Source organism: Primulina tabacum, chromosome 17 (genome assembly GCF_025594145.1).
Source record: "Primulina tabacum isolate GXHZ01 chromosome 17, ASM2559414v2, whole genome shotgun sequence".
Lineage (NCBI taxonomy): Eukaryota > Viridiplantae > Streptophyta > Magnoliopsida > Lamiales > Gesneriaceae > Primulina > Primulina tabacum.
Window position 1 is genome coordinate 33,708,715 of NC_134566.1, and position 26,273 is coordinate 33,734,987.

Sequence of the window (26,273 nt, forward strand, 5' to 3'; positions counted from 1 at the left end):
AAAAATTATCAGCCGTGCACGAATAATTCTGGAGTCCGAATAGCTGATGGCTCTGTATCACCTGTGGCAGGAATAGGATCAATTCAATTGACAAAGGACCTTCAACTTTCTTATGTTCTTTATGTTCCCAAATTGAATTGTAATTTGATTTCTATCAGCCGACTTACGCGGGATCTTAACTGTGTGACTAAGTTCTATTCCAATCTTTGTGATTTTCAGGCAGTGGATTCGGGGAAGGTGATTGGCAGTGCTGAGATGCATGATGGCCTGTATTTGCACAAAGGAAATAATCTCCTCAGTAGACGAGTTCACTCACCGGGCCTTGGTCCTACATCAAATTCAGTCAAGTGTTTCCCAAATTCTGTGTCTTTTTCTAATTTAGCGTCTGTTGAAAGCCAAGTTATGTTATGGCATCTTCGCCTTGGTCATCCTAACTTTGATTATATAGGAAAGTTGTTTCCCCATCTATTCATTAATAAAAGTTCAAGCATTTACCAATGTGAATTTTGTCAACTTGCTAAACATACAAGAAGTATCTATCCAAGCTTACAATACAAACCTTCATCTCCATTCTCTATAATTCATAGTGATATCTGGGGACCCGCACACGTCAAGAATATTAATGGGGCTAGGTGGTTTGTTACATTCATAGATGATCACACAAGAATTACTTGGACCTTTCTCATGAAGGAAAAATCAGAAACATCCATTATCTTCCAAACCTTTCACTCCATGATATCCACCCAATTCCAGAGCAAGATCAAAGTTCTTAAGACTGATAATGCTAAGGATTACTTCAACTCTGTCCTTGGATCTTATTTTTCCAAACACGGTATCATTCACATAAGTTCTTGTGTGGATACCCCACAACAAAATGGAGTGGCGGAAAGGAAAAATAGACACTTACTCGAAGTTGCCCGTGCTATCATGTTCGCCAACAATGTCCCTAAGTATTTATGGGGAGAGGCCATTCTTACTGCAACTTACCTCATCAATAGGATGCCAAGCCGAGTCTTAAAATTTCAAACCCTCCGTAAGACACTTCTCAATGCATATCCTCACATTCAGTCCTTTTCTTCAAATCTACCACTCAAAATCTTTGGATGTTCTTCCTTTGTTCACATTCACCAACATCATCGCACTAAACTCGATCCAAGATCTCTAAAGTGTATATTTATTGGATACTCCTCCAACCAAAAAGGTTACAAGTGTTACTCTCCAATCACTCGAAGAGTATACAACACCATGAATGTAACATTCTTTGAACATCAACCCTACTTCTCCAAATCCGACTTTCAGGGGGAAACCCAGACTTCGGATCCTTTCCTAGATATCAATGATTTACCAGCCCAACAAATACCCGCTCCTGTGTATCTTTTCGAGCCTGAAATAGTTCCACCACCAGCCCAACAAATGTCCACTTCTGTGTCCATACCTAGGCCTGAAATAGTTCCAACATTAGTTACTCCTACTACTGAAACTGCTCCACTTGATCTAAAACAACCACAAGTCGACACTCAAAACTCCGAACTACGTGTCTATAGAAGGAGAAAACCCATCGAGCATATACAGGACATCATTCCAACTCAGAATTCTCAATCATCAGCACCAGACTCTCCTGCCCATGATGATTATATGATTGATGATTTGGATCAGCCAATCGCCCACCGGAAAGGTGTTAGAGGGTGCACTAATCATCCTATTGAGAAGCATGTTGCCTATGGGAAGTTGCTGCCTGCTTACAGAACATTTATTTCAACTCTTGACAGCATATAAGTGCCTAATTCTGTACAGGAAGCTCTAAGGATTCCAGCATGGAAGAAGGCAGTTGAAGAGGAGTTTAAGGCTTTAGAAATGAACAAGACATGGACTCTTGTAGAGCTGCCACATGGCAAAAACCCAGTTGGTTGTAAGTGGGTATTCACAGTAAAATACAAAGCAGATGGCAGTGTTGAAAGATTCAAGGCTAGACTTGTGGCCAAAGGTTTCACGCAGTCACATGGGATTGACTACCAGGAGACATTTGCTCCAGTTGCCAAACTCAACACAGTTCGAGTTTTACTCTCTCTTGCAGTGAATCTGGATTGGCCTCTTCACCAACTTGATGTAAAAAATGCCTTTCTGAATGGGGATTTAGAAGAAGAAGTTTATATGACTATCCCTCCAGGAATGGAAACCAAGCCAAACAGCAGGTTAGTATGTAAACTTAAAAAGTCCTTGTATGGCCTGAAGCAGTCACCACGAGCTTGGTTTGATAGGTTTGCTAAGGTTGTAATCGCTAATGAGTATCAACAGTGTCAGGCAGATCATACATTGTTCGTAAAAAGCAAACTAGGAGGGAAAATTGCTATTCTCATAGTATATGTTGATGATATCATACTGACAGGAGATGATTCAGAGGAAATTATCAGTCTCAAAAATATGTTGGCTGCGGAGTTTGATATCAAGGACCTTGGGAACATGAAGTATTTTCTAGGAATGGAAGTGGCTCGTTCCAAAGAAGGAATTATCATATCCCAGAGAAAATATATACTAGATTTGTTAAGTGAAACAGGTTTACTTGGATGCAAACCTGTTGACACGCCTATGGATCCTAATAAGAAGATGATCAGGAGTGAGGACAGCAGCCTTGTGGATAAAGGAAGGTATCAGAGACTAGTTGGTAAGCTCATCTATCTATCTCATACTAGACCCGACATTGCATACTCTGTCAGTGTAGTAAGTCAACACATGAATGATCCAAATGAGGATCATATGGAAGCAGTGATTCGAATTTTGAAATACCTGAAGATGACTCCAGGACACGGTCTTCTATTTAGAAAGTATAAAAATCGGGATATAGAAATCTACACCAATGCTAGTTGGGCAGGAGAACTAACAGATAGAAGATCAATCACTGGTTATTGTTCATATGTTTGGGGTAACCTTGTGACGTGGAGAAGCAAAAAGCAAGCTATTATTTCTCGCAGTAGTGCTGAATCAGAGTACCGTGCCTTGGCATTAGGAATTTGTGAAGGAATGTGGCTTCAAAGGCTGTTAAAAGAGCTCAAGGTTCAGACACAAGACAAAGTAAAGATGTTTTGTGACAGTCAAGCTGCCATCAGTATAGCCAAGAATCCTGTCCATCATGACAGAACTAAACATATTGAGATCGATAGACATTTCATATCAGAGAAGGTGAACAATGGAATTGTTCAACTCAGTTATGTTCCAACACGACAGCAGATTGCTGATATTCTCACCAAAGCACTTCCAAGAGCTGCTTTCAATGAATTAAACTCCAAGCTTGGTTTGCATAATATATACAACCCAGCTTGAGGGGGAGTGTAGAAGAATAATATTCATTTATTATTTAGATTTGATTAGATTTAGGTTATTCTATTTCCTTAGTTTGTTATTCTGTTTCCTTAGTTGATGGGATCACATCAACTATATATAGTTGGACTGTATATTGTTATTGGAAGATAATAAGAAAACAGTCTGTATTGCTTCAATGAGTCGTGCCCATATCCATTCCCCGTCACTCATAGAATATCTCACCCCTGGAAAATGTCTTATTTTCGCCTCCCCAACACTCGAATCCAAGACCTTTAGGCTTAAATACCTAGATTCCTAGAGTGTTGGTATCAATTGAGCTAGCCCCGTCACTCATAGAATATCTCACCCCTGGAAAGTGGTTTCTTTCGCCTCCCCCAACACTCGAACACATGACCTCCAGGCTTAAGTACCTAGATTCCTACAGTGTTTGGTCTAGGGATCTAGGTACTTAAGCTTGAAGGTCCTAGGTTCGAGTGTTGGGTGACAATTGAAGCAACGCTCTAGGAATTTAGGTACTAAGCCTAGAGGTCCTAAATTCGAGTGTTGGGGCGAAAGAAACCACTTTCCAGAGGTAGATATTCTATGACTGACGGGGCATGGGTAAACCAACCTACGGCCCATGACCAGTAGTGGCGCATGGGTAAGAGGGTTGTGGGCCGTAGCACAACCCTTACCCATGCGCCACTACTGATCATGGGTCGTAGGTTGGTCCAGCATCAGCCGTAGCTCATACCCATGTCCCGTCACTCATAGAATATCACACTCTTGGAAAATGGTTTTTTTCGCCTCCCAACACTCGAACCCATGAGTGGCGCATGAGTATGGGCTGAGGCTCGTGTTGGGTCAGCGTACGGCTCATGGTCTTTTCATATTATGCTTCACGGAGATTGTGATGTCTGACATCAGATATGGAACAGAGATTTGGATAATGCTATGTGTATGCAAGGACTTTTCTAATAATTGGGTTAATCATTTTCACAAATCAATGACGGAGTATGAAATAATGGTCAATATAACTCATCATCCATAGTTTTTCTATGTTTTTTTTTAAAGAAAACATTGGCATGGTCGTATCGAGTTTGGCAAGTGGGATTGCTCCCCTTAGGTTTAGGAAGACGTGCCCCATCTCGCACAAGATATGCTTGACAATGTTAACATGCTTGGACTAAGGAAATGTGAATTTTATCAAATGTCCAGTTACAGCATATGCTTAAAATAATATAGACTGCAAATAATTGGTTGTTGACTGTTGAGGTATACCAACGGGCTTGTGAACTTGGTCGTGAACAAGGTAATTGACAACCACACTCATGCTAGTCTAACAAGTCACAAAAGCAACATTTTAAGTGTAAAAAAGCAAAGCTACTTGCATGCTCAACGATCGTTTGTTGCCTTTATATTTTCCATACTTTTTAATGTCAATAACAAGTAACCTGATGAGTTTCAAAAAATAAGAACCTGAAAAGATGTGTACAGAGTGGGCAAAAATGGATGATCCAAGAGCGAGATAATTTCTCTTTCAATACATGCACGATGAACCTGTAGAATTATTCATCACGTCAAAATACACCTAAACAAATAAAAAAATATGAAATTTATGTTGATTTGGTCAAATCAATCGTAAGTTTGACCCAATAATTTCAAAGATGGTAATGCATCACCAGAAAAACAATGACTATTCTTAAAAATAATTTACTTTTGGTTGCCTCCATTAATGTTTCTGGTCTACTACTGCTAGAGGACTTTTTGTTCCACATTTAAATACCATAAATTACTAATTGATAAAACCTTGTTCGGTTATGTTTTCGGTGTTTTGAGGTTTGCTTATTTAATTTTTAGAAATCTATCTAGAATGAAATGTATATTTGGTTTTATTTTGCAAAGAAAGATATAAAATTTCATTGTAGTGTCAAATTATATAAGTGGTAATAATAAATTTCAAAGGACACAGTAATCTGTTAGAATATGGTATAATAATATAATAATTTTCGAGAGGGGTGAAAAGTTAAATTAAAATAATGACTATGTTGACTGTTTGAAAGATAAGAGAATGATTTTAAAAATGTAAACATAAACAAAATTTTGAAAGAATCAATATCAAGTATTAATATTTATTTCAACTTTTTGCATTATCCTGAGGAAAGAAGATTTGTGCATAATGCTAGAGTGAACATTGTTTTTATCCTCAACAATCACTCCCGCAACTGTCCAATCTTGTGATTGTGGTCTCTTTCTATTTCTTCCGGTTCAAAAATAATGCTTTCCGCGTAAATGCCTAAGCCATCCTATTTTAATTTTGAGATCCAATCCGAAAAAACGTTATGAAAGGGTCTCAAAGGTTTAATCACCTTCATAATGACCAGGCGATGACTTCAAATATACCTCATGAAAAACTCAGAAACTACTGCCATTTTCATAAACAAATGACCATTGTCTTTCAAACATACAAATCCTACAAACTAACAGTAGAAGGTAATACTTTTCTAATGGCCTTATCATGTACCAAATAATCATGGATATTACATAAAAGTTCTTGTCCATATACACCCCAATAAAATGGAGCCATTGAGATAAAGCATAATATATAATTACTTGAGTTGTTTAATTCCTCGTACTCACCGACAATCACTTAATATCTTTTTGTGGAAAAGCAGCCCGCATTGTCGCTGCCTGCTCAACCACCATACCCCACTCAATTGTCTCCTTGATACATTCCCTCATACCGGATTTTTAGAAAATAAATTTTGAAAATGGGAGAGATTAAGGGATAATCTCATGGTAATTGTACATTTATAGGGCTGATAATGGATACTAAATCTCCTAAAAACAGGAAGCTAGATAAGTGGGATTCCTAAATTGTCTACAGATCTTCGATACTCGTTCTCCCTCATCATGTTAAATATCACTAGGCGATGTACTAAACAAAAATAGAACTCAAAATGGGATTTATGTAAAGAGAAATGTGTACAATTTCAATTTCATTGACTAACATTTACATAATATGCCTTTGTAAGGTGGTGTTTGTTGGAGAAGATTGATAAAAGTAGAAGTTGTTATAGTACCAACTCTTTTATCAATTTTTGAAAAATTTACGGATCCATACAAAGGGAATCAAATTATACGGTAATTGAAATATTTATTAAAATAGTGATTTGTAAACCATTTTATGTCATACCTTGTTTCGATTCAGCAAAACAGACTTATCCATTGCCTTCATAGCAAATAAGTGACCAGTTCCTGTTAATTCCACCAAATGAACACTGCAGAAAAATCAATGATTGCGTAAACAAGATTTTGTTCATCGAAAAAGCCTTTAGCCCATCATTGAGATAGCATAATTGTTTATTAGGTGAGAAATCTTATATTAGCTTTATCATGGAAGACTAAACAGTTTTAAGAATAGGAACATTAAATCGACAAGCACGCTATACTATCAGGGGCGAATCTCTCAACTTTTTTTATTAGGATAATTTTATTTTACAATTTTTCCACACAACATTTTCAAATTTGATAAATGGACTTTTCCTCACCTAAAACCCAAAATCAACAAACCCTCTCTCTTCTTGCAGATTCACGTGACAAAAATTCCTTCAAGATCCAACAATTTGATTTTTTATCCACCGGCACTTTTCTCATCTATGGTTGAATATGTGATCGTTAAGTTGCTCTCCCAACTCCCCCTTGGAAATATTCTCTTTTATTTTTCTTTACTCTTGTAAATTTTATTGAAGTTTTTGTCCATTTACATTGAGAGTTGTAATTTACATTCAGGTTTTATTATTGGTGAGTTGAAGATTAGTATACATGGAGAAATTTCTCAAAAGAAAATCTATATACCCCTAATCAAAATAGGGTTGTTTATTTTGAAAACCTTCCAATATACCTGGACAATGACCAACAATATGGAGTTACGCTGCTTGACAGGGAATATGATGAGTGCCACATCATATAAAAATAGTTTTTAAAAATATCGTGATTTGAGTTATAATAAAAAATACCTTGTAAAAAATTACCTTAAGATCTAATCCATATTACTTGCACCCAAATACATATTACTTTGGCATAAATAATTGAATTAAGATCTAATATATATCCTGTTTAAGAAAGTCTTAAGGTAATTATTTAGGCCCAAGTAAAAAACGTGGATCTGATGCGTAAACTTAACAGAGATTATTATCGCTTTAAATGATGCTTAAAGCATAAGTATACCTGCCAGTATCTCCAGATCCCAAAGGTCGTATAGGTTTGAAGTGACTCACTCCAATCTTTTCATCCTTTTCAATGATCTATAAAGGATGGAAAAAACCAAAAGAAGTAAAACAGATATTTTACCACAAAATCTTTGAGTGCGTTTGGTCGAATAAGCCAACGGACTAAAAGCATTATTTTTAAAAAAGTATATTGTTTGGTTACAAAAGTTGTTTTATAAAAACACTTGATTTAAGTGTTTTTTAGAAGCCAAAATTTATAGTTTTTGGGTTTCTCCTTCTATTTAAAATAAAAACAAAAACATTTTTTAACATTTATCCAAATATCAAAACCGCTTATGTTTTTTTTAATAGAAACACTTTTAAAAGCTGGACTTGTCTAATCACTCATCTAGTCAATTTTAGGAAATCCCATCTCTCATAAAAGGGTTAAAGAATTTTGTAACCGTATCTGCCTCATGGATGGTGCCATTCTGACCGTGGTTTATCAAAGCTAAGAAATCAGAAATACCAATGCAAATATATTTAAATAGGTTATTTTTCTCACATTAGAGGAAATCTCTCCTCAGCATGTCACCATTTGTTTGTTTCCTAATTTAGTTATTCAGTTTCTAGAAGAATATAAACCATTTAGAAAATGTTGTATCAAAGCCTTTTTTGTACGTGATATTTACTTGTAATTCAAGAAAGCATGAGGTAGAAAACTCCATCAATTTGTCTCATGGTACCTGGTCAAGGTCTTGACAATTGATAACTAAGGTCAATATATCTTTCTAAACTCAGGGCACAGCCAGCAGAAAGGAATGGCCCTCATCCAAATCAACACGAATAGCAATGCTTATTATATAGAAAAAATAGCTCAACTCCCATACTTCGTCATTTTTGTACTAAAAACAGAATGAGATACAGTAGGCAAAATATAGAAAATTGGTTAACATTTTGTTTTGAAATGACTTTGTGGCACATATACTCAACTTTGCTAAGTGGCTACCTTTTTTATTGCTGCCCAACCAGAGGAATCCTTTTTGTGTGCCTTTGGAAATACAGATTGAGAATGCAAAGCCCATAGGTCTTCTGGTCTCTGAAGGTGTCGTGGAAAATTTTTCAGAAAAAAACAAAAATGACACGCATAACCCATGATTTCAGATTATTCTGACATTCATCTTGGAATTATTAGGCACCAGAAAATTGATTGACTGCATCCAACAGAATAGCAAAGTTAAAACATGCTGATTTAAGGATAGAGAACAGAATACCTTACCGAGTTGGCATCAGGAAGTTCTCGAACTGCTTCATCAACATTTTCTGCTGTAGCTTTGGCCTGGTGAAGAAATTTTCTCATTATGGACTAAGTTGAACTTCGAAAAAGTAAAATGTTACACAACAAAACTTTGCCTCTTACCTGGTTCAAAACATAATGTTTGCTATCTTATATTACCCAATGAATTAAGATTCCAGAAGGATGAAAATAATTCTGCACAACTTTATGAAGTATATCACACTGGTCAGAAGAATCCTTTATTCGGTAGGTAACTAGAATGCTAGTCTTTGAGATCGCAAACGCCAAAATTTAGACAATGACACAAGCCAAAGCTAACCCAGTTCAGATACACAACCATAACATTAGGAATATATCAATTCAAACAATATTATGAGTAAAAGCAATTGTGAATGTCAGCAACTCCAGAGAACACTTTGCCACCGTGAACTCTTTCATGGAAGGTATTTCATGTAGGTCTGTGAATGAGTAGTAACGGTATGTACATTAAATTTTGGATAATAAGTGCTAAATTTAAATATTTAGGATTTTGCAATATTTTATGAACGTATGGAATAATATCTAGTGAGAAATTTATATTATTTTTAGGTCATTTCCTTATGAAAATAAAGTAAGATATTGATGGGCATTGAGGAAGTGTAGCATACATAATAAGTTCCGACTCTTCTTATAGTTAAAAAAAAAATCTTTCCTTTCTGCTTCTCAGACATAGAATGCCATGGAGTATGGCGAAGAAGTCTAACTAGCAATAATGAGAAAAGCAAAAGAAGGAATTGAGCTCAAGATATAAAATATTCCTGTGGTACGAGAGCTCCGAAAGCGTTACTTTGAATTATCTCAGACCATGAAGTAGAATTCAAAAGTAGCTTGATAGCTCGTGAGGCACTAACATCTAAGGAACCCTAGCTAATGGCTTCAGTTAAACCCAAGAAACGTCGGACCCTTCGAGATTCTTGAAAGAGTTGGAACCCTAGCTTATCGACTAGCCTTGCTGCCGGACATGTCAAGAATCCACAACATCTTCCACGTTTCGCATCTAAGAAAATACATTCCCGACTCGAGTCATATTCTCAAGGTTGCACCGCTGATGATTGAAGGGCAGCTGAATGAAGAATTTAAATATGAAGAAGTCCCTGTTCGAATAATGGACACAAAAGATCAAGTGTTGAGACACCGGAAAATTCCATATGTCAAAGTACAGTGGTCAAATTGTAGAGCCCAAAAATCAGTACACGTAAAACCCATGCATTTATTTAATTGTTAAATTATTTATTTAAGTTTAAAATGATTTTTTTAGCGATGCATGATTTATTAAATTGCATTATTTAAATTATTTATGTTTATGTGATGCATGTTAAATGTTTTCTCGAGTTTCATGTTTCAGGCGATTATTCGATGCGGGATCGAGGAAAAGAGACCGACGACGATGAGGGCGATTTTAAAAGGTGGTATTTTATTTTAGTTAGGATTGGGGCATTTTAAAAAAGTTATTTAGTTTTTAGCATTTTTAAATCCTAATTGATTTAATTAGTGATTTTAGGATTTTAAAACTTTTAAAATTTAGCAAGTGTGCATTTCATTTTAAATTAAGAGATTGTTATTTAAAGTTAGAGGAAGGTTAGTATTTTAATTAATTGTTTAATATTAATAAATCACATTATTTTCCCTAATTCACACCTAAACTCACGCACACACCCACTAACACACACACACATTCACGCTTAAACACACAACACACACATACACATTTCATTTTCAAATTTTATTGGAGAAATTAGGGTTCTTAGAAAAAGAGTGCAGCCGCCCCCATCATCTGAATATTTTCCAGTGAGTTTTGTTACTTTTCTTCAAAGAAAATCGTTCCACGTTCGTCCCGGATCAACCCTCGCTCCGTTCCCGCTTCAGTATCGTCGGTTCGGTAATTTTAATATCAAAAGGCATGTATATTCTTCCGTTTTTGCATCGATCTTGTCATAGTAACGATTTTTATGTTTATTGTATGAAAAACATGTGTATGTTATGTGGAAGTTAGAGCAAATATGGTTGGATCACTTTTGAAACTGTTTTTGGATCTCAAAACACGAATTTGCTGTCATTTTAATTACTGTGATTTTTCGATCGGTTTTCTGGAAAAACTTTCAACATATAAAACGTAGAACTTTTCGATACCTTCGATTTGACAGTAAATCCGAAATATTTGGATAAGAAATGAGTGAGTTATGATCGTTTTCGTGGGACTGCTCAAACTGCGTTTTTCCGAAAAATGTGTTCTTGATGTGTTCTTGAAGTTTTATTGTTGCAGACTTCGTTGGGGATCAACGGGTGATAACTGCTGCGTTTAAGTACATCGAGAATGATGTTGGGATGATTGTTGGTGTTTCATTTCGTGTCATTAGGCACTATGTTGAATTAGAAGTCGTAGGAATTGATTTGGTGTCAAATGTCGTGTTCACGGATTGGGTTGCGTCGTTTGTGATGCATAGCTGTTTTGGGGTGTTTGTTGGAGTTTTATTAAGTGCCATAGCATCCCAGGATGGGTCTCGAGGCATTGGTTCATGGTCCGTATCATCGAGTTAGGAGGAATAAGTCTTAGGTATAGTGATTTCCTGTTAGTTCGCGTTTCCAGCACCTACACGGACCCGTAGCCGGACCCTGGCACGGGGTCCGTGCACTTTTTCCTTCAAAATGCGAATTTATAGTGCCTACCCGGACCCCTACCCGGACCCGTACACGGGGTCCGTGTACCCCTTTAAAAAAAAATTTAATATTTTTAATACGAATATAAAAGTAGGATTTGTTTTGTGGTTATATTTTGGGGTTTTATGTCATGATTTAGTACAATGATTAAACGAGGTCAAGTCCCGAGAGATTTAGAACGTCATAAGGAAATTTGTCATTTTTGGGTGTGAGCATGACTATACGTCTAAACTATGAAAGATAAGTGTTTGAACACATGTTAGTATGTGCAGCAGTGGCCCCAAGCAAGATCCAACGAATTCCTCAACGCCAAGTAAGTGTGTTCGATGTGCAAAAGAAAATATTTTAAGTTTTGGAGGTATGCTAAATGTCTTGTGACCAAATTATGAACGGGTTTGGAAGTCGGTGAACGTGGCCGAGGACCTCTTCACCCCGGTAAAGTATGACCGGGTTTAGATCAGGATTGGAAAGCGGTAAAGTATGACCAGGGACCAATCCACCCGTTAAATTATGAACGGAGATCTCATGTATGTGGTAGTGGACTTTCCCTGCCAGCCCAGTACTGTGGTTTAGTCTGATCAGGCACATTTATGTATGGGTCACTTGCTTTGAAACATATCTCTACGCAAAATGATATTATGTATGCTCAAGTATGTATGAAGCAAGCATGTTTAAGAAAATTCTTATGATGATGGCACGTCTACGTTTATGCTATTACGTTCAAGTTTCAAGTATGTTTATGCTATTACGTTCAAGTTTCAAGTATGTGAGCTCTACTTTAAAGATGCATATGGTTTTATTATGTAGTACTTGCTATCTCCAGTTTATACATGTTGAGTCTTTAGACTCACTAGACTTGATCGATAAGGGTGAGGATGACTTTGAGGAGACGAGGGGTGGGGACCAATGAGCCCGCTTGGACTGCGCAGGAGGCTAAACCCGAGGACCGCCCATGTTTTAAGATTTTATGCATGAAAATTTTTAATACTCTGATTTCATGAAGTGGTTTATGATGTTTAAACGATCATTACTTTGGCAAACTTGGTTTTGGTTATTTTAATGCAACTTTCAAAGTTTATTTTGTATTTAAGAAAATTTTTATTTTTCCGCAAATTTCAAGTAGTTCAAAATACGGTACGTTAGGTTCAATCTGGGAACTAGAAGAGAATATGCGCACACAATACCCTCATCTATTCAAAAGATTGAGTTGATTTAAGTTTCGAGGACGAAACTTTCAATAAAGAGGGTGGGATGTGAGAACCCGGAATTTTCAAAGCAAATAATGTAAGAAATAAAAACTCGAAACTAAGCTTAAACTAAGCTCAAAACTTTTATTCTAACTATAAAACTCAAATATGAACTTAAATTTTCAGTTAACTTAACTCGAGGAAGTAGCTCCAAATCTCGGGGATTAGCTCAACGGGAAGCTATGAGATAAGAAATCACATCAATCGAAGAGTCGTAACCAATAGAGTAAAACCCCAGCTCATGAACTCAAGATTTCAGCACAAAGAAGCTCATCTCACCTTGTCCTAAAAGAACCTAAAATGGAGCTCAGAGAAGGGCTAAAGGATTGGGCATATTTTTGACCATTGAATTAATCAAGAAGAAATCCAAAGGAGGAGCTAAGGGATTGGGCAAATTAATTATACAAGAAATGACCTTTGGGAAACCCATGTGACTCTTGGTGTGCTTGGATGAATGAATGAATACAATCAATGCTTGCTTGAAATGCAAGGGGTTGGCCATGAGGGAGCTCAACGGGCAAAATCTCACCTATAAATATTGAATGCAATGCTAAAGGAGATGCACTTCAAAAAATCCTCTCCGAGAGGGCTTCGTGCAGTCCGAGTGATCAGAAAATACGTCGAAGTGCTGCTGGATTGAAGACATAAAGTGCTCGAGTTTTACGTCGAAGTGCTGTCGAATTTTCGAAGGAAAACTTCGTCCAAGGATCTGCATTTTCGAAGCATACCTTTTAAATAGTAAGTGGGTTTTTGTTATATATTCGTTTGTAATTTTAAAACTTGGATATATATATCATGACATGCATGTATGTGTCTCTCCATTTTCGAAAATATGATGTCCGTCTGTTTAAAATTTCGATCGATGATATATTCTTTCTGTTCTTCGAAACTCATTGATTCCGCTGTATCCGTCTGAAATTCTGATAAGTTCTGTTCGACAAAAATTTGAATTCTGTGATACACTGTCACAATTCGAATTTGAAATGGGACAAGAATTGTAATTCTGTCTGGCCCCCATTGGTGGGTATAAAACCATGTTCTGACTGGCCCCCATCGGTGGGTATAAAACCGTGTTCTGGCCTCACCCCTTAGAGGACTAACATATTGGAGACAATTTGACCATGGAAATGAGAAGAGTAACAGTGTTGTGATTGTTCTGAATTGTTCTGAATTGCTTCTGAACTGCTCTGATTTGTCTGATAACCTTTGTCTCATATTTGATTCGGTTCTGTTATGATAAGTTAAAAGTATTAAGTTTTGAAAGTTTGTTAAAGACATGCTTTAAAGATTAAGTTCTATATGTATCATTGGAAATCGATCGACCCCTCACTTGCTGAGTGTTTCCCAAAACACTCATTCCTTACAAATTTCAGATAAAAATGAAGAGCAACTGAATGAGGAGGAACAAGAAGCTTTCTGGGGATGGTAGTCGATGAGCAAGATTCAAGAATCGTGATTTTATTTTCCTTTTGTTTAGTTTCCGCTTTCGCAACTCTAATGTATTTTTATTCTATTGTCAATGCAAAGACAATGTTTTATTTATGAAAAAGACTGGTTTTTGGCATTTCGATACGAGGCTTAATTGTTTTCAAGTAATTGTTAAACAATGCCAGATGTCACCGACGCTTCGGACACGGGGCGTGACAGCTGTCTGGTTGGAACATAACTGAGTTGAACAATTTCATTGTTCACCTTCTCTGAGATGAAATGTCTATCAATATCAATATGTTTTGTTCTGTAATGATGAACAAGATTTTTGGCTATGCTGATAGCAGCTTGACTGTCACTAAACATCTTTACTGTGTCTTGGGTCTAAACCTTGAGCTCTCCTAAAAGACTTTGAAGCCACATTCCTTCACATATTCCCAATGCCAAAGCACAGTACTCTGACTCAGCACTACTACGAGAGACAACCGTTTGCCTTTTGCTTCTCCACGTCACAAAGTTACCTCAAACATATGAGCAATAACTATCTGTTAGATCTCCTGCCCAACTAGCATCAGTGTAGCTTTCTACCTCCCATTTTTCAGACTTTCTGAATAGAAGACCATGCCCAGGAGTCATCTTCAAGTATCTCAAAATTCGATTCACTTCTTTTATATGATCCTCATTTGGATCATTCATGTGTTGACTGACTACATTAACCGAGTATGCAATGTCAGGTCTAGTATGAGATAGATAAAGAAGCTTACCAACAAGTCTTTGATATCTTCCTTTATCCACAAGACTGTTGTCTCCACTCCTAATCATCTTCTTATGCGAATCCATAGACATGTCCATAGGTTTACATCCAAGTAAACTTGTTTCACTTAACAAGTCTAGGAAATATTTTCGTTGCTATATGATAATTCTTTCTTTAGACCGAGCCACTTCCATCCCTAGAAAATACCTCTTCCTTTGTCTCCAAGACTGTTGTTTCTGTGGAAAAAATAATTCAGGAATAATTTCTTCCTTGTTCGATAATACAATAAGTCAATAAAAGGTTACATAAATAGGGATTTACAGAATACTCTAGAGTAACAGAAAAAGGAAACTAACTAACTAATTCCTAAAAATCTGCATATTGACTAACCGAATCCCTTAATTAAGGGAATTGGTTTTACCCTAATTTACATCACATTTCGACACTCCCCCTCAAGCTGAGGAATAGATGTCTTCCATTCCCAGCTTGGATATGAGCCCATGAAAACTTGAACTGCTTAGTCCCTTAGTCAGAACATCAGCCAACTGGCAGCTGTTGGAACATAGGACATACACACTAGTTTTCTCTCCGATTTCTCTTTGATGAAGTGTCTGTCAATCTCAATATGCTTTGTCCTATCGTGTTGTATAGGATTATGTGCAATGTTGATTGCGGACTTGTTTTCACTGTAGAGTTTCATGGGACCTTCTACCTGGACTCGTAGATCATCCAAAATAATCTTTAGCCATAGTATTTCGCATAGTCCTTGAGCAATCGCCCTGAATTCTGCTTCGGCTGAGGACCTGGCCACTACATTCTGCTTCTTACTCCTCCATGTTACTAGGTTGCCACCTAGAAACGTACAATACCCCGAAGTAGACCTTCTATTAGGCTTCTACAGTAAGCCTCTCGTTCCTTTTGAACATAATCCCTTTCCCTGGGTTCCCTTTCAAATAATGAAGTACCCTATTTGCAGCTTGAAGATGGGACTCTCTTGGATCATGCATGAATTGGCTGATCACACTGATTGAGTAGGCAATATCTGGCCGAGTATGAGCAAGGTATACGAGTCTACCAACTAACCTCTGGTACATCCTTTTATCAACTGCTGGTTCCTCTTTATCTTCTCCCAATTTGTGATTCGGATCCATTGGAGTAGAGGCCGGTTTACACCCAGCCTTTCCTGTCTCGGTAAGTAGGTCTGTAATGTATTTTTGTTGAGAGATGAGAATCCCGTGTGTAGAATAAGCCACCTCAATACCGAGAAAGTACTTCAACCTGCCCAGTTCTTTTATCTCAAACTCCTTTCCCAATCTTCTCTTTAATTCGAGCTTTTCTTCTTCATCATTCCCGGTTACTATGATGTCGTCGACATAGACTAGAAGAGCCGTTACTCCCCCTGCAGAGGAGTGTTTAATGAAGAAGGTGTGATCACCTTGGCTTTGTTTGTATCCAGATTCCTTCTTAAAGTTTGCAAACCTCCCGAACCATGCCCTAGGAGATTGTTTTAACCCATAAAGGGCCTTCTTTAATTTGCACACCTTATTGCTTGATTCTCCATCAAAACCCTGTGGGATGTGCATGTAGATTTCTTCATCTAAGTCACCATGGAGAAAAGCATTCTTAACATCATACTGCAGAAGTTGCCAGCTATAGTGAGCAGCTAATGACAAAAGAATTCTCACAGTGTTCATTTTGGCAACCGGGGCAAAAGTTTCCAGATAATCAACTCCATACGTCTGAGTATACCCTTTGGCTACCAACCTTGCCTTGCATCTCTCAAGGGATCCATCAGCCTTGTATTTCAGTGAAAAAATCCATTTACAGTCAACAATGTTCTTTCCCTCTGGTTTATTCACAACCTCCCAGGTTTTATTCTTTTCCAATGCTTTCATTTCTTCTCCCATAGCATCTCTCCATTCCCTTGTTGACAATGCCTCAGAGACAGTAGTAGGGATTGCAATGGTGTTTAAACTGACAATGAATTTTTTGTGGGCTGGCGATAGGTTTTTAAGGGAAACATAGTGAGATAATGGATATAGTGGTCGTTTAGTGCATTCCCGGGTATCTTTTCTGATGGCAATAGGAAGGTCTAGGTCATTTTTTGGGCCAATGGTTGGTGTTTCACTCTGTTGAATATGAGAAGGGTGTTCGGGACTTACCGTGGTCTCATTTCCGGAGTCTGGATTGGAAGCTTGAACTTGAGTCTGTTCCAGGGCAGTCTTCCTCCTTGAGTACACCTGAGAGAACCTAGGAAACTTGTGGGAAGATGACACATTTGTGGGGTTAGAAGGCTCGGTTGCTATAGGAGGGAGATCAAGAGTGTGGATCGGCTCAAAGGATTCCCAAGGACTATCTTCTAGTGGACTCTCCCCCTGAAGAGAGGACTTGGAGAAGAACGGTTTATTTTCACTGAAGGTAACATCGATAGAGATGTACGATTTTCTGGAAGAAGGATTATAGCACTTATACCCCTTTTTAGTGGCTGAGTAACCGAGGAACATACATTTGATGGCTCGGGGATCCAACTTATCTCTTTGGGTGTTATGGACATGAACAAAGGCAGTGCACCCAAATACCCTAGGGGTGAGTCCGTTTGAGGTTCTAAAGTGAGGATAGAAGCTGTTAAGGCACTCTACTAGACTCTTGTTGTCAAGCACCCGTGAAGGAAGTCTATTAATCATGTGTGTGGCTGTAAGGACAGCTTCCCCCCAATAGGTCTTAGGAACGTTTCCATGAAGAAGTAGGGCTCGGGTAGTGTTTAGCAAGTGTCCATTTTTTCTTTCAGCCACCCCATTTTGTTGAGGTGTTTGAACACACGATGATTCATGGATAATGCCATGTGACAGGAAATAGGGTGATAGGATTTGGTTGAAGTAATCTGTGACATTGTCTGTCCTAAACCCTTTTATTTTTACTCCAAATTGGTTTTGAATCATCGCATGGAAATTTGGTATAATAGTGTTAACTTCAGATTTATGTTTAAGGAGAAATATCCATGTGACACGAGTGCAATTATCAATCAAAGAGACAAACCAACGGGCCCCAGAAATGTTAGGTATCCGAGAGGGACCCCATACATCACTATGAATTAAATGGAAAGGAGAAGAACTTCTTTTATTACTGATAGGAAAAGATACTCGAGTATGTTTTGCCAATTCACATGTGTCACAATGAAATTCCGAAATATCTAATCCTTGAAATAAATAAGGAAACATAACTTTTAGAGTCCTAAAGGAAGGATGACCAAGGCGCAAATGGTGTAGCCAAATGGTATCTTTATTGGATGAACTAAACAAGGACAAATTGCTCATGGCTTGTGGTGCAAACTCAAGGTAGTAAAGGCCCCCCCTTTCCTTAGCAAGTCCAATCTTCCTCCCCGAAGCTAGGTCCTGAAAAACACCATAGGAAGGGAAAAACGTAACATGGCATTTAAGATCACGAGTGAGTTTATGGATGGAGACAAGGCTGCTGGACAGTTTTGGCACATGAAGTACATTTTTTAGGCTAAGCATAGGGGAGATATGTATGTCTCAGAAGCCTGCCACATTAGCCACAGAGCCATTTGCCACTACAATTTTCCTGTTACTTGGGCATGGTGTATAAGAGTGAAAAATCTGAGATATGGGTGTCATATGGTCACTAGCACCAGAGTCTATTATCCAAGAGTTGGCATTTAAGGTTCCTGGGGCATTTACAGAAAAGGAGAATGAACCATTACCTGAGAGGGCTAGAGAACATGTACCAGAGGGCTTCTCTAGGGACCCCAGCAAATTTTTTAGCTTCTCAATCTCCTCTCGGTTAAGCCCCTCTGCTGCTGAGTTTTCATCCCTGGTTTGATCCTCAGCTATGTGCGCTTGAGGTCTCGGCTTCCCTACTCGGGCTCCCCATTCTTTGCTTGGTGGTTTGCCATGTAGCTTCCAACCATTCTTGCAATGAGTACACCATAGGGTGTCTTTGTTCCCCTTCCACTGATTTTCTCTACTTGGATATGGTCTTTGCATATCAGCCACCTTATTCGTCTCTAGATCCTCTCCTTTTGTTGCAAGTGCTGATCCATTCATGTGCTGTGGCTCAAGCATGATACCCCTGCGACTTTCTTCTGAGCGAATCAGTGAGATCGTCTCTTCTAGGGACGGTGTGTCCTCTCGGCCAAGGACCTGAATTCTTACTTGATCAAATTCAGGGTTTAATCCGGCCAAAAAATCATATATTCGGTCTCTCTCAATAAAGTTCTTCAATAGTACAGCATCCTCCGGGCATTTCATCTCAAAGACTCAGTAATAATCAAGTTCCTGCCATAGATTTTGCAGCAGAGAAGCATACTCAATGACATATTTGGTACCTTGTTTGAGGGCTGCAGTTTTAGTCTTTATCTCATACACCTGAGCAGCATCCTTGGCCTTTGAGTAGGTGCGGCGGATATAGTCCCAAGTTTCCCTCGCTGTGGAGAAGAACATACATGTGTCACTGATCACGGGATCCATGGAGTCCCATAACCAGGACATGATTATAGAGTCCTCTTCATCCCAAGCGTCAAACTTTGGATCCTCCCTCGTTGGTCCCGTTCCAATAAGATGGCTGATTCTTCCTTTGCCTTTGAGATACGTGCGAATGAATTGGGACCACTTGAGATAATTTTTCCCGTTGAGTCGATTGGAGGCCCGAATATTAGAGATTGACATGGTGAATGATAGGGAAATAGAAAAGAAAATACAGCAATGAAGGCTTGAAGAAAAACTGGACAGCAATGACGGCTGGAATGTGCGGAATGAATGAACCCAGACTAATGTCCTAGGGCTCTGATACAATGTGGAAAAAATAATTCAGGAATAATTTCGTCCTTGTTCGATAATACAATAAGTCAGTAAAAGGTTACATAAATAGGGATTTACAGAATACTCTAGAATAACAGAAAAAGGAAACTAACTAACTAATTCCTAAAATCTGCATATTGACTAACCGAATCCCTTAATTAAGGGAATCGGTTTTACCCTAATTTACATCACACTTCGACAGTTTCCACTCCTAATCATCTTCTTATGCAAATCCATAGACGTGTCCATAGGTTTACATCCAAGTAAACATGTTTCACTTTTTTTTTTTTGATATGAAACAAAAATTATTAAAAAAACTAGCCCCAATTACAAAGGAGAGTAATCCACAATTCAGGTTTACATATTTAAAAAACAGTTCTAAACTAATATCAGCAGCATACAAACTTCCAATCCCTAACCAAATCAGAAATAAATAAGTGGTTAAATTCCGGCAACTTCCTTTTCCCGTTGTGGAATACTGTCTCCATAAGAAACAAGTCCCGGGCTTTTTTTGGAAAGGTCTAGTCGAAACCCAGCTCTTGTAGTACTTTTGTCCAAATTCCAGTCGAGAAAGAACAATGCAACAAAAGATGGTCTTGATTCTTCTCATGTTTCCAGCATAAACTACACCATTGAGGGCATAGTGCACAGCTAGACCACCTTTTTTGCAACGTATCACAAGTGGGCAGTTTCCCCAAAGCCACTATCCACGAGAAGACTTGAACCTTGTGCGAGACCGGTATCTTCCAAATATTATAGTAATACGGGAATAAAGGGAAAATAGAACCCGGGGAGAAAGAATCATAGAAAGACCGAACAGAAAAAGACCTGGAAGAGTCCCCCATCCAAACTCTAAAATCATCCGTGCCCCGCTCCAACCTAACCGTGTCTAATACCCGAAAAAGATTAGTGAATTCATCTAATTCTGCCTCATTTAAAGTTCTCCTGAAACGCACATCCCAATGAAAGTCAGGATTGACTCGAAGATCGTTGACATCTAAAAATGACCTGATCGGTTTATTAGTCGAGGTGGAAATGTGAAACAGAGATGGAAAAATCTCTTTGAACGACAAGACCCATCCCCCCAAATGTCTTCCCAAAAGCGAATGATATTCCTCCCTTTTAACACCGCCCTAATCAAAAGATGAAAAGTCGAGTAAGAACGAGAGATAAATTTTCATGGGCTTTTAAAAGTTGCGTTCCTAGCCAACCTCACATCCCACCCGTTTTCTTGTAGACCATAAATGCTCTTGATTACTTTCTTCCACAAAGATTCTTTTTCCACTGAACATCTCCACCATCATTTCCCAAGAAGCGCCTTGATCCCACCCAACGACATGGCAATGCGTCTCCCCATCAGCTCCATCCCACAAGAAATCCCTCATCAATTTTTCCATCCTTTTCACCACCCTAATTGGCACTTTGAAGAGAGACATGTAATAGGTCGGCATCGCACTTAAAACTGTCTTGATCAACATAAGTCGACCTCCTCTTGAGAGAAAAGACTTCTTCCAACTCGATAATTTCTTGGACATTTTGGATACCACGGGTTCCCAAAAGTCAACGGTCTTAGGATCGCCTCCTAAAGAAGCCCCGAGATACTTGATCGGCCAATTCTCTCTTTTGCACCCAACTGCTAATGCCAAGGCAGCAACTTCCTCTCCCAAAACATTTAATCCCAAAACCACACTTTAATCCAAATTGATTTTCAATCCCGATTTAAGACTGAAGGAGTTGAGAATTTCCACCAGTGCCAATAGCTGCCTTTCAGACTGGACAAAGAACAATGTGTCATCTGCGAATTGGATATGTGAAATTTCAATTTTGTCTTTCCCTACTTCCAATCATCTTATTTCATTCACTGTCTTGGCCCTATCGACCAACCGCCCCAATCCGTCGATCACTAAATTAAAGATGAAACGGGATAGTGGATCCCCTTGTCAAACGCCTCTCTCCCCATCAAATTTCCCCCGTGGTCTACCGTTGATAAAGATCGAAAAGGAAACATTCGAAACACACCCTTTAATCCACGACCTTCATCTTGTCCCAAACCCTTTCTTTTGCATCACAAAATCCAGAAATCTCCAATCAACGTTGTCGTACGCCTTTTCCAAATCAACTTTAAAGACCCATCCCTTTTTTCCGGTGGTGTTCCTCTACTATTTCCTTCGCGATCAGGCAGCAATCCAAAATTTGTCTTCCTTTAATAAATGCGCACGGACTCTCTGCAATTGTATGTCCCAAAACCTTCTTCAATCTGTTCGCCAAAACTTTAGCCAGAATCTTATACAAACTCGTTGTCAAACTGATTGGTCTAAAATCTTTAATCTTAATTACTTCTTGTTTCTTTGGGATTAGGCAAATGTAGGTTTCATTTGTAATAGCATTAACAATGCCACCATTAAAAAATTCAGCAAACATCTTCATTAAATCTGCTTTGACCGTATCCTAGCACTTTTGATAGAAGGCCAACGTAAACCCATCCGGCCTGGCGCTTTGTTTCCATCGCAATCAAACACCGCTTTTTTAATCTCATCCTCAGAAAATGGATTCTCCAACTCCTCTGCTTCACTCGTATCTAAGGGACTCCACTCCAACCCATCGAAACCCCCACCCTCACCATTAGATTTCCTGTAAAAATGTCTGTAGAAACTGATAATGTTCTCCTCAATCTGTTTCTATTCCGTAACCACAGACCCATCTTCCAACTCCACTTTATCTATCATTGATCTATTACTTCGATTATTGAGTAATGAATGGAAAAATTTTCAGTTCTGATCTCCTTCCCTCGGCCGTTTAACTTTTGCTTTTTGACTTGCCATCATAAATCTTCTAAATGACAACACTTCCAATTCAGACCTCACTTCTTTTCTTTCATCTTGAAGATTTTCAGACCAAGATCCCCCAGCCTCTAACTCCTCCAACCGCTTAATCCTATTAACCACCTCCGTGTATCTAACACCCACGTCTCCGAAAACCTCTCTGTTCCATTTAGAAGCTTCAACTTTGATTTCACGATTATGTTTTGTGGATCGCTCATCCACTTGTTTTGTAAACTTTAAATCTTCTATATTAAATCTAAGTTTCTTATCAAAAAAAAAAAAACTTTGATTCCTTTGAGTTTCGTCATAAACGTATACCCTTCCCACCCCCGTGTGACCCCATTGTTCCACCATGACATAACCAAATCTTTGAACTTGTGATGGGACAGCCATGTATTCTCAAATCTGAATGGAGCAGGACTCCACTTCAACTTAACGGTATCAAGCAAGATTGGGCAGTGGTCCGAGGTGATTCTGGGCAGTACCGTTTGTCTTAATGTTGGAAAAATGTCCATCCAGCCCCTCGAAATAAGATATCTATCTAGTCGGCAGCATATCGGATCAGCCCTAAGGTTTGACCACTTGTACTTCGCGTTCAACAAAAGGGGGTCATGTGATCCCAATTCCCCAGTCAGATTATCGAAACATGACATACTCGTGGTATTGGAAAGGTTCATCTTTTCTTCCGTATTTTTGACCACGTTAAAGTCACCTCCCAAGCACCATTTGTCTCCGCAAATAGAATGCAACTCTGCTAATTCATCCCAAAATAATTCTCTTTGTCTTGATTGAACCGGTCCATAGACGGCCGAGAACCACCATTTGATCTGATCATTCCCTTGAATTTCAATCGACACCGAAAAATCCCCCTATCAAATTGTCACTTACCCCACCACTCTAAGATCCCACATCACAAAAATACCTCCAGATCTCCCTAGTGATGGTAGACTGACCCAATCCACAAATCTTGATTTCCACAAACGAACAGTCTGTCTACCACTTGTTGCTTAGTTTCTAAAAGTACGACGATATCCGGTTTTTCCTTTCGAATGATTGTTCGTACCAGTTCCCTCCTTGCTGCACCCCCGCCCCTAATGTTCCAAGAGCAAATTTTCATAAAACCGTCTTAGGACCCTTTGAGGTCGAACCTCTCTCGTAGTTAACCCCGAATCTAAGTCTGTGTAATTCTCTGCTCAAAAGACCTGATGATTTCTCAACCCCTCCCCAACAATTCACTTCTGGATTTTTTCCCTCAAACTCCATTTCGGTGCCCAAATTGTCAGCCACTGCAGCCCTTTTAGAAATCTCTCCCTCGGAACTCGACTTATCATCTAACCTCGTTGCCCCTCCACCTAAGAGACCACTAGACAACCCCAGGACAGAAAACAACGTTGGAAAAATGGAATGAAGTTTGAAAGAATGGCTAAGGATCGATGAGTGAAATCTGGAAAATACATGTCCCGCTGAAGGTATCTCATCTTCATGTTGAAGTGACTCGATGTTAGACGGATGCTCATATGATGATGAAAACAGCCCCTCAATATCCTTTACTACTCCTTCGATGTGAACTGAATCTTCAGATTGTTCAGAGACATGACTATCTGAGTCGGACGATTCGAATTCTTCCTCCAGCAAGTCATCTTGTAAGTCGTTGAACACACATTCTTCTCTGTCTTCCATATCAAATTCCCCCAGCTTGCTAACTTCTTCATGATTCAATAGCCCTGAATATTTTATCCCGCCATCGTCATTGGCAGCCTCATCCTCAATATTTATGTTCTTTTGTCTTCGAGTGCATATTTTTCCATATGTAGGCAATTGTGACTTGTTGCTTTCATTATCCACCCTCTTATCTTGCTCCTCGGCTCCTTTGATATTCATGGATTGAACGGGTGAGCCTGCTGAATCTTGTAACTTCCTTTGGAGTTATATTCCTCAATATTTTGAAAGCCTTTCCCCTCGAAAGAGGTGCTGACATCGCACATTTTTCTGCTAGACCAGTTTGCTTATTCTTCAAATGCACAGTCCCTTGCACTTCTTCCATCCTCTCCCCTTTATTGCCAGATTCGAGTCCTAGCCTCCCATCTGTTGTGCTTGTTGCTTGATGCAATATAACCCCTGATTCGATCTTCCCATCAGTATGGCAACTGTTGAGGTCTTCATTTTTGATTTGTTTCCGGCGCATAATTGAGTTACCCCACCCCGCCAAGGTCCGTTTACCATTGACCACCACATGTGCGTATGATTGTCGTCCGTATTGCTCGTAAGCTCCAAGATCGAAGGAGTCTACCCTAATTCAAATCTCTATGGTCTCCCCCTTCAATGGATCTGCATCCTAGTGCAAACAAACCCTCCTTCCTTACCTTTCACCTTAATCTTTGCTGCCCCTAATTCTCTGAAGAGTAATGTATCCGCACTGATGTCTATCAAACCTCCGCATTGATCCCCTATGATTTTGAAAGTTTCTGTCGACCATAGATTCCATGGTAATCCAAGGATCCAAACCCACCTATTGCAGCATTTTTCCACCGTATCAACTGTAATGATATCCGGTCTACATGCCTCAAAAGTCGAAGTCACCCCATTGTCAAAGAAACATCTCTTTAAATTTAGATAATATGAAAATTCGGAAGAGTCGGAAGGCCACCATACGGCTTTGTTAGCTTGGAACAGAAATAATTCAACTCTCCTGTTTTTGTATTTGGCAAGACCGGTCTGAATCTGATCCCACGAACTGTTCACCCTACCTCTAGTAACAATAAGTGCTTCATTCCACTTCCTACCCATCATCGTCCTACCACTGCCTTCCTTCTCTTTCAGCGACCCTCGGCTAAACTCCTTTTCCTTATTGCTGTCATCCCGGATTAATGTATTAAATCTTGTCTTTGCTGACCCGTACCCAATGGCAGGTTGATGCAGTTTCCTCTGAGAATTCCCTGACAGTAGCATTACCAACGTATTTGAGATATTTTTCCACCCCCTGAATTAAAGCCGCTGGGAACAATTGTGACCTGCTTTCTACCTCGCAAACTAAACTTGGTAACCTCTAAGAATCGTCCACGCTTGTTTGAGAATCGTTGTATAGTGAAGACCGATGTCCTGCCCCTAAAACAAAAGAAGTCCGAACCCGAATAAGGATTGTTGATGAAATCCTCGAGTCTTAGACTGAGCCAGCTTGTCTCTTCTCGTCTAAATCCAGCAAATAAGTAGCATTCCTAGTTTTTTCAGACCACCATATAGAGAATCTCCAATCTTAGAGTGAACACTTTCTGTTCAATATTAATGACTTCATCCCTGGAAGCATTCCTAAGGACAGTAGGTGCTCTCGTACTGGGCCGTGCATTCATATCCGTGCCGATGAAAAGGACAATGGTTAGCGTTGAGGGAAGCAACAAAAGAATTCCGGTGGGCTAAAACCACAAAACTGGATACAGACGCCCTCCAACGATAATGCACTTCCGTGAAAAAGAAACGAGAGTCACTGGAGTAGGGCAAGGAGAGAGAAAGGAAAGAAAAGGTTAAAGGACCACCGGCGACTTCGTTATCCGGCGTCCGGCTGTCAGTGCCGGCAGGATTCTCAGGTGCGGTCGTTGATTCCATCCCTAGAAAATACCTTATGTTCCCAAGGTCCTTGATTTCAAACTCTGTAGCCAACATGTCTTGAGACTGGTAATTTCCTCTGAATCATCTCATGTCAAAATGA

At 39.0% G+C, this 26,273-nt stretch overlaps 1 protein-coding gene across 3 annotated transcripts in view; it reads right to left on the minus strand.

Annotated features, from left to right (window-relative positions):
• The window catches only part of LOC142531663 (phototropin-2-like), a 74,661-nt gene that overhangs the window by 25,325 nt on the left and 23,063 nt on the right, over nt 1-26,273 (minus strand). For 2 of the 3 annotated variants that reach the window (XM_075637884.1, XM_075637883.1), the window contains exons 11-15: nt 8,788-8,847; nt 8,518-8,607; nt 7,528-7,604; nt 6,494-6,578; nt 4,777-4,857 (exon numbers count right to left, since the gene is read on the minus strand). In XM_075637884.1, coding sequence (XP_075493999.1) covers nt 4,777-4,857; nt 6,494-6,578; nt 7,528-7,604; nt 8,518-8,607; nt 8,788-8,847 — 393 coding nt within the window. The remainder of the gene's footprint in view (nt 1-4,776; nt 4,858-6,493; nt 6,579-7,527; nt 7,605-8,517; nt 8,608-8,787; nt 8,848-26,273) is intronic. The other variant, XM_075637885.1, reaches the window with a different exon arrangement.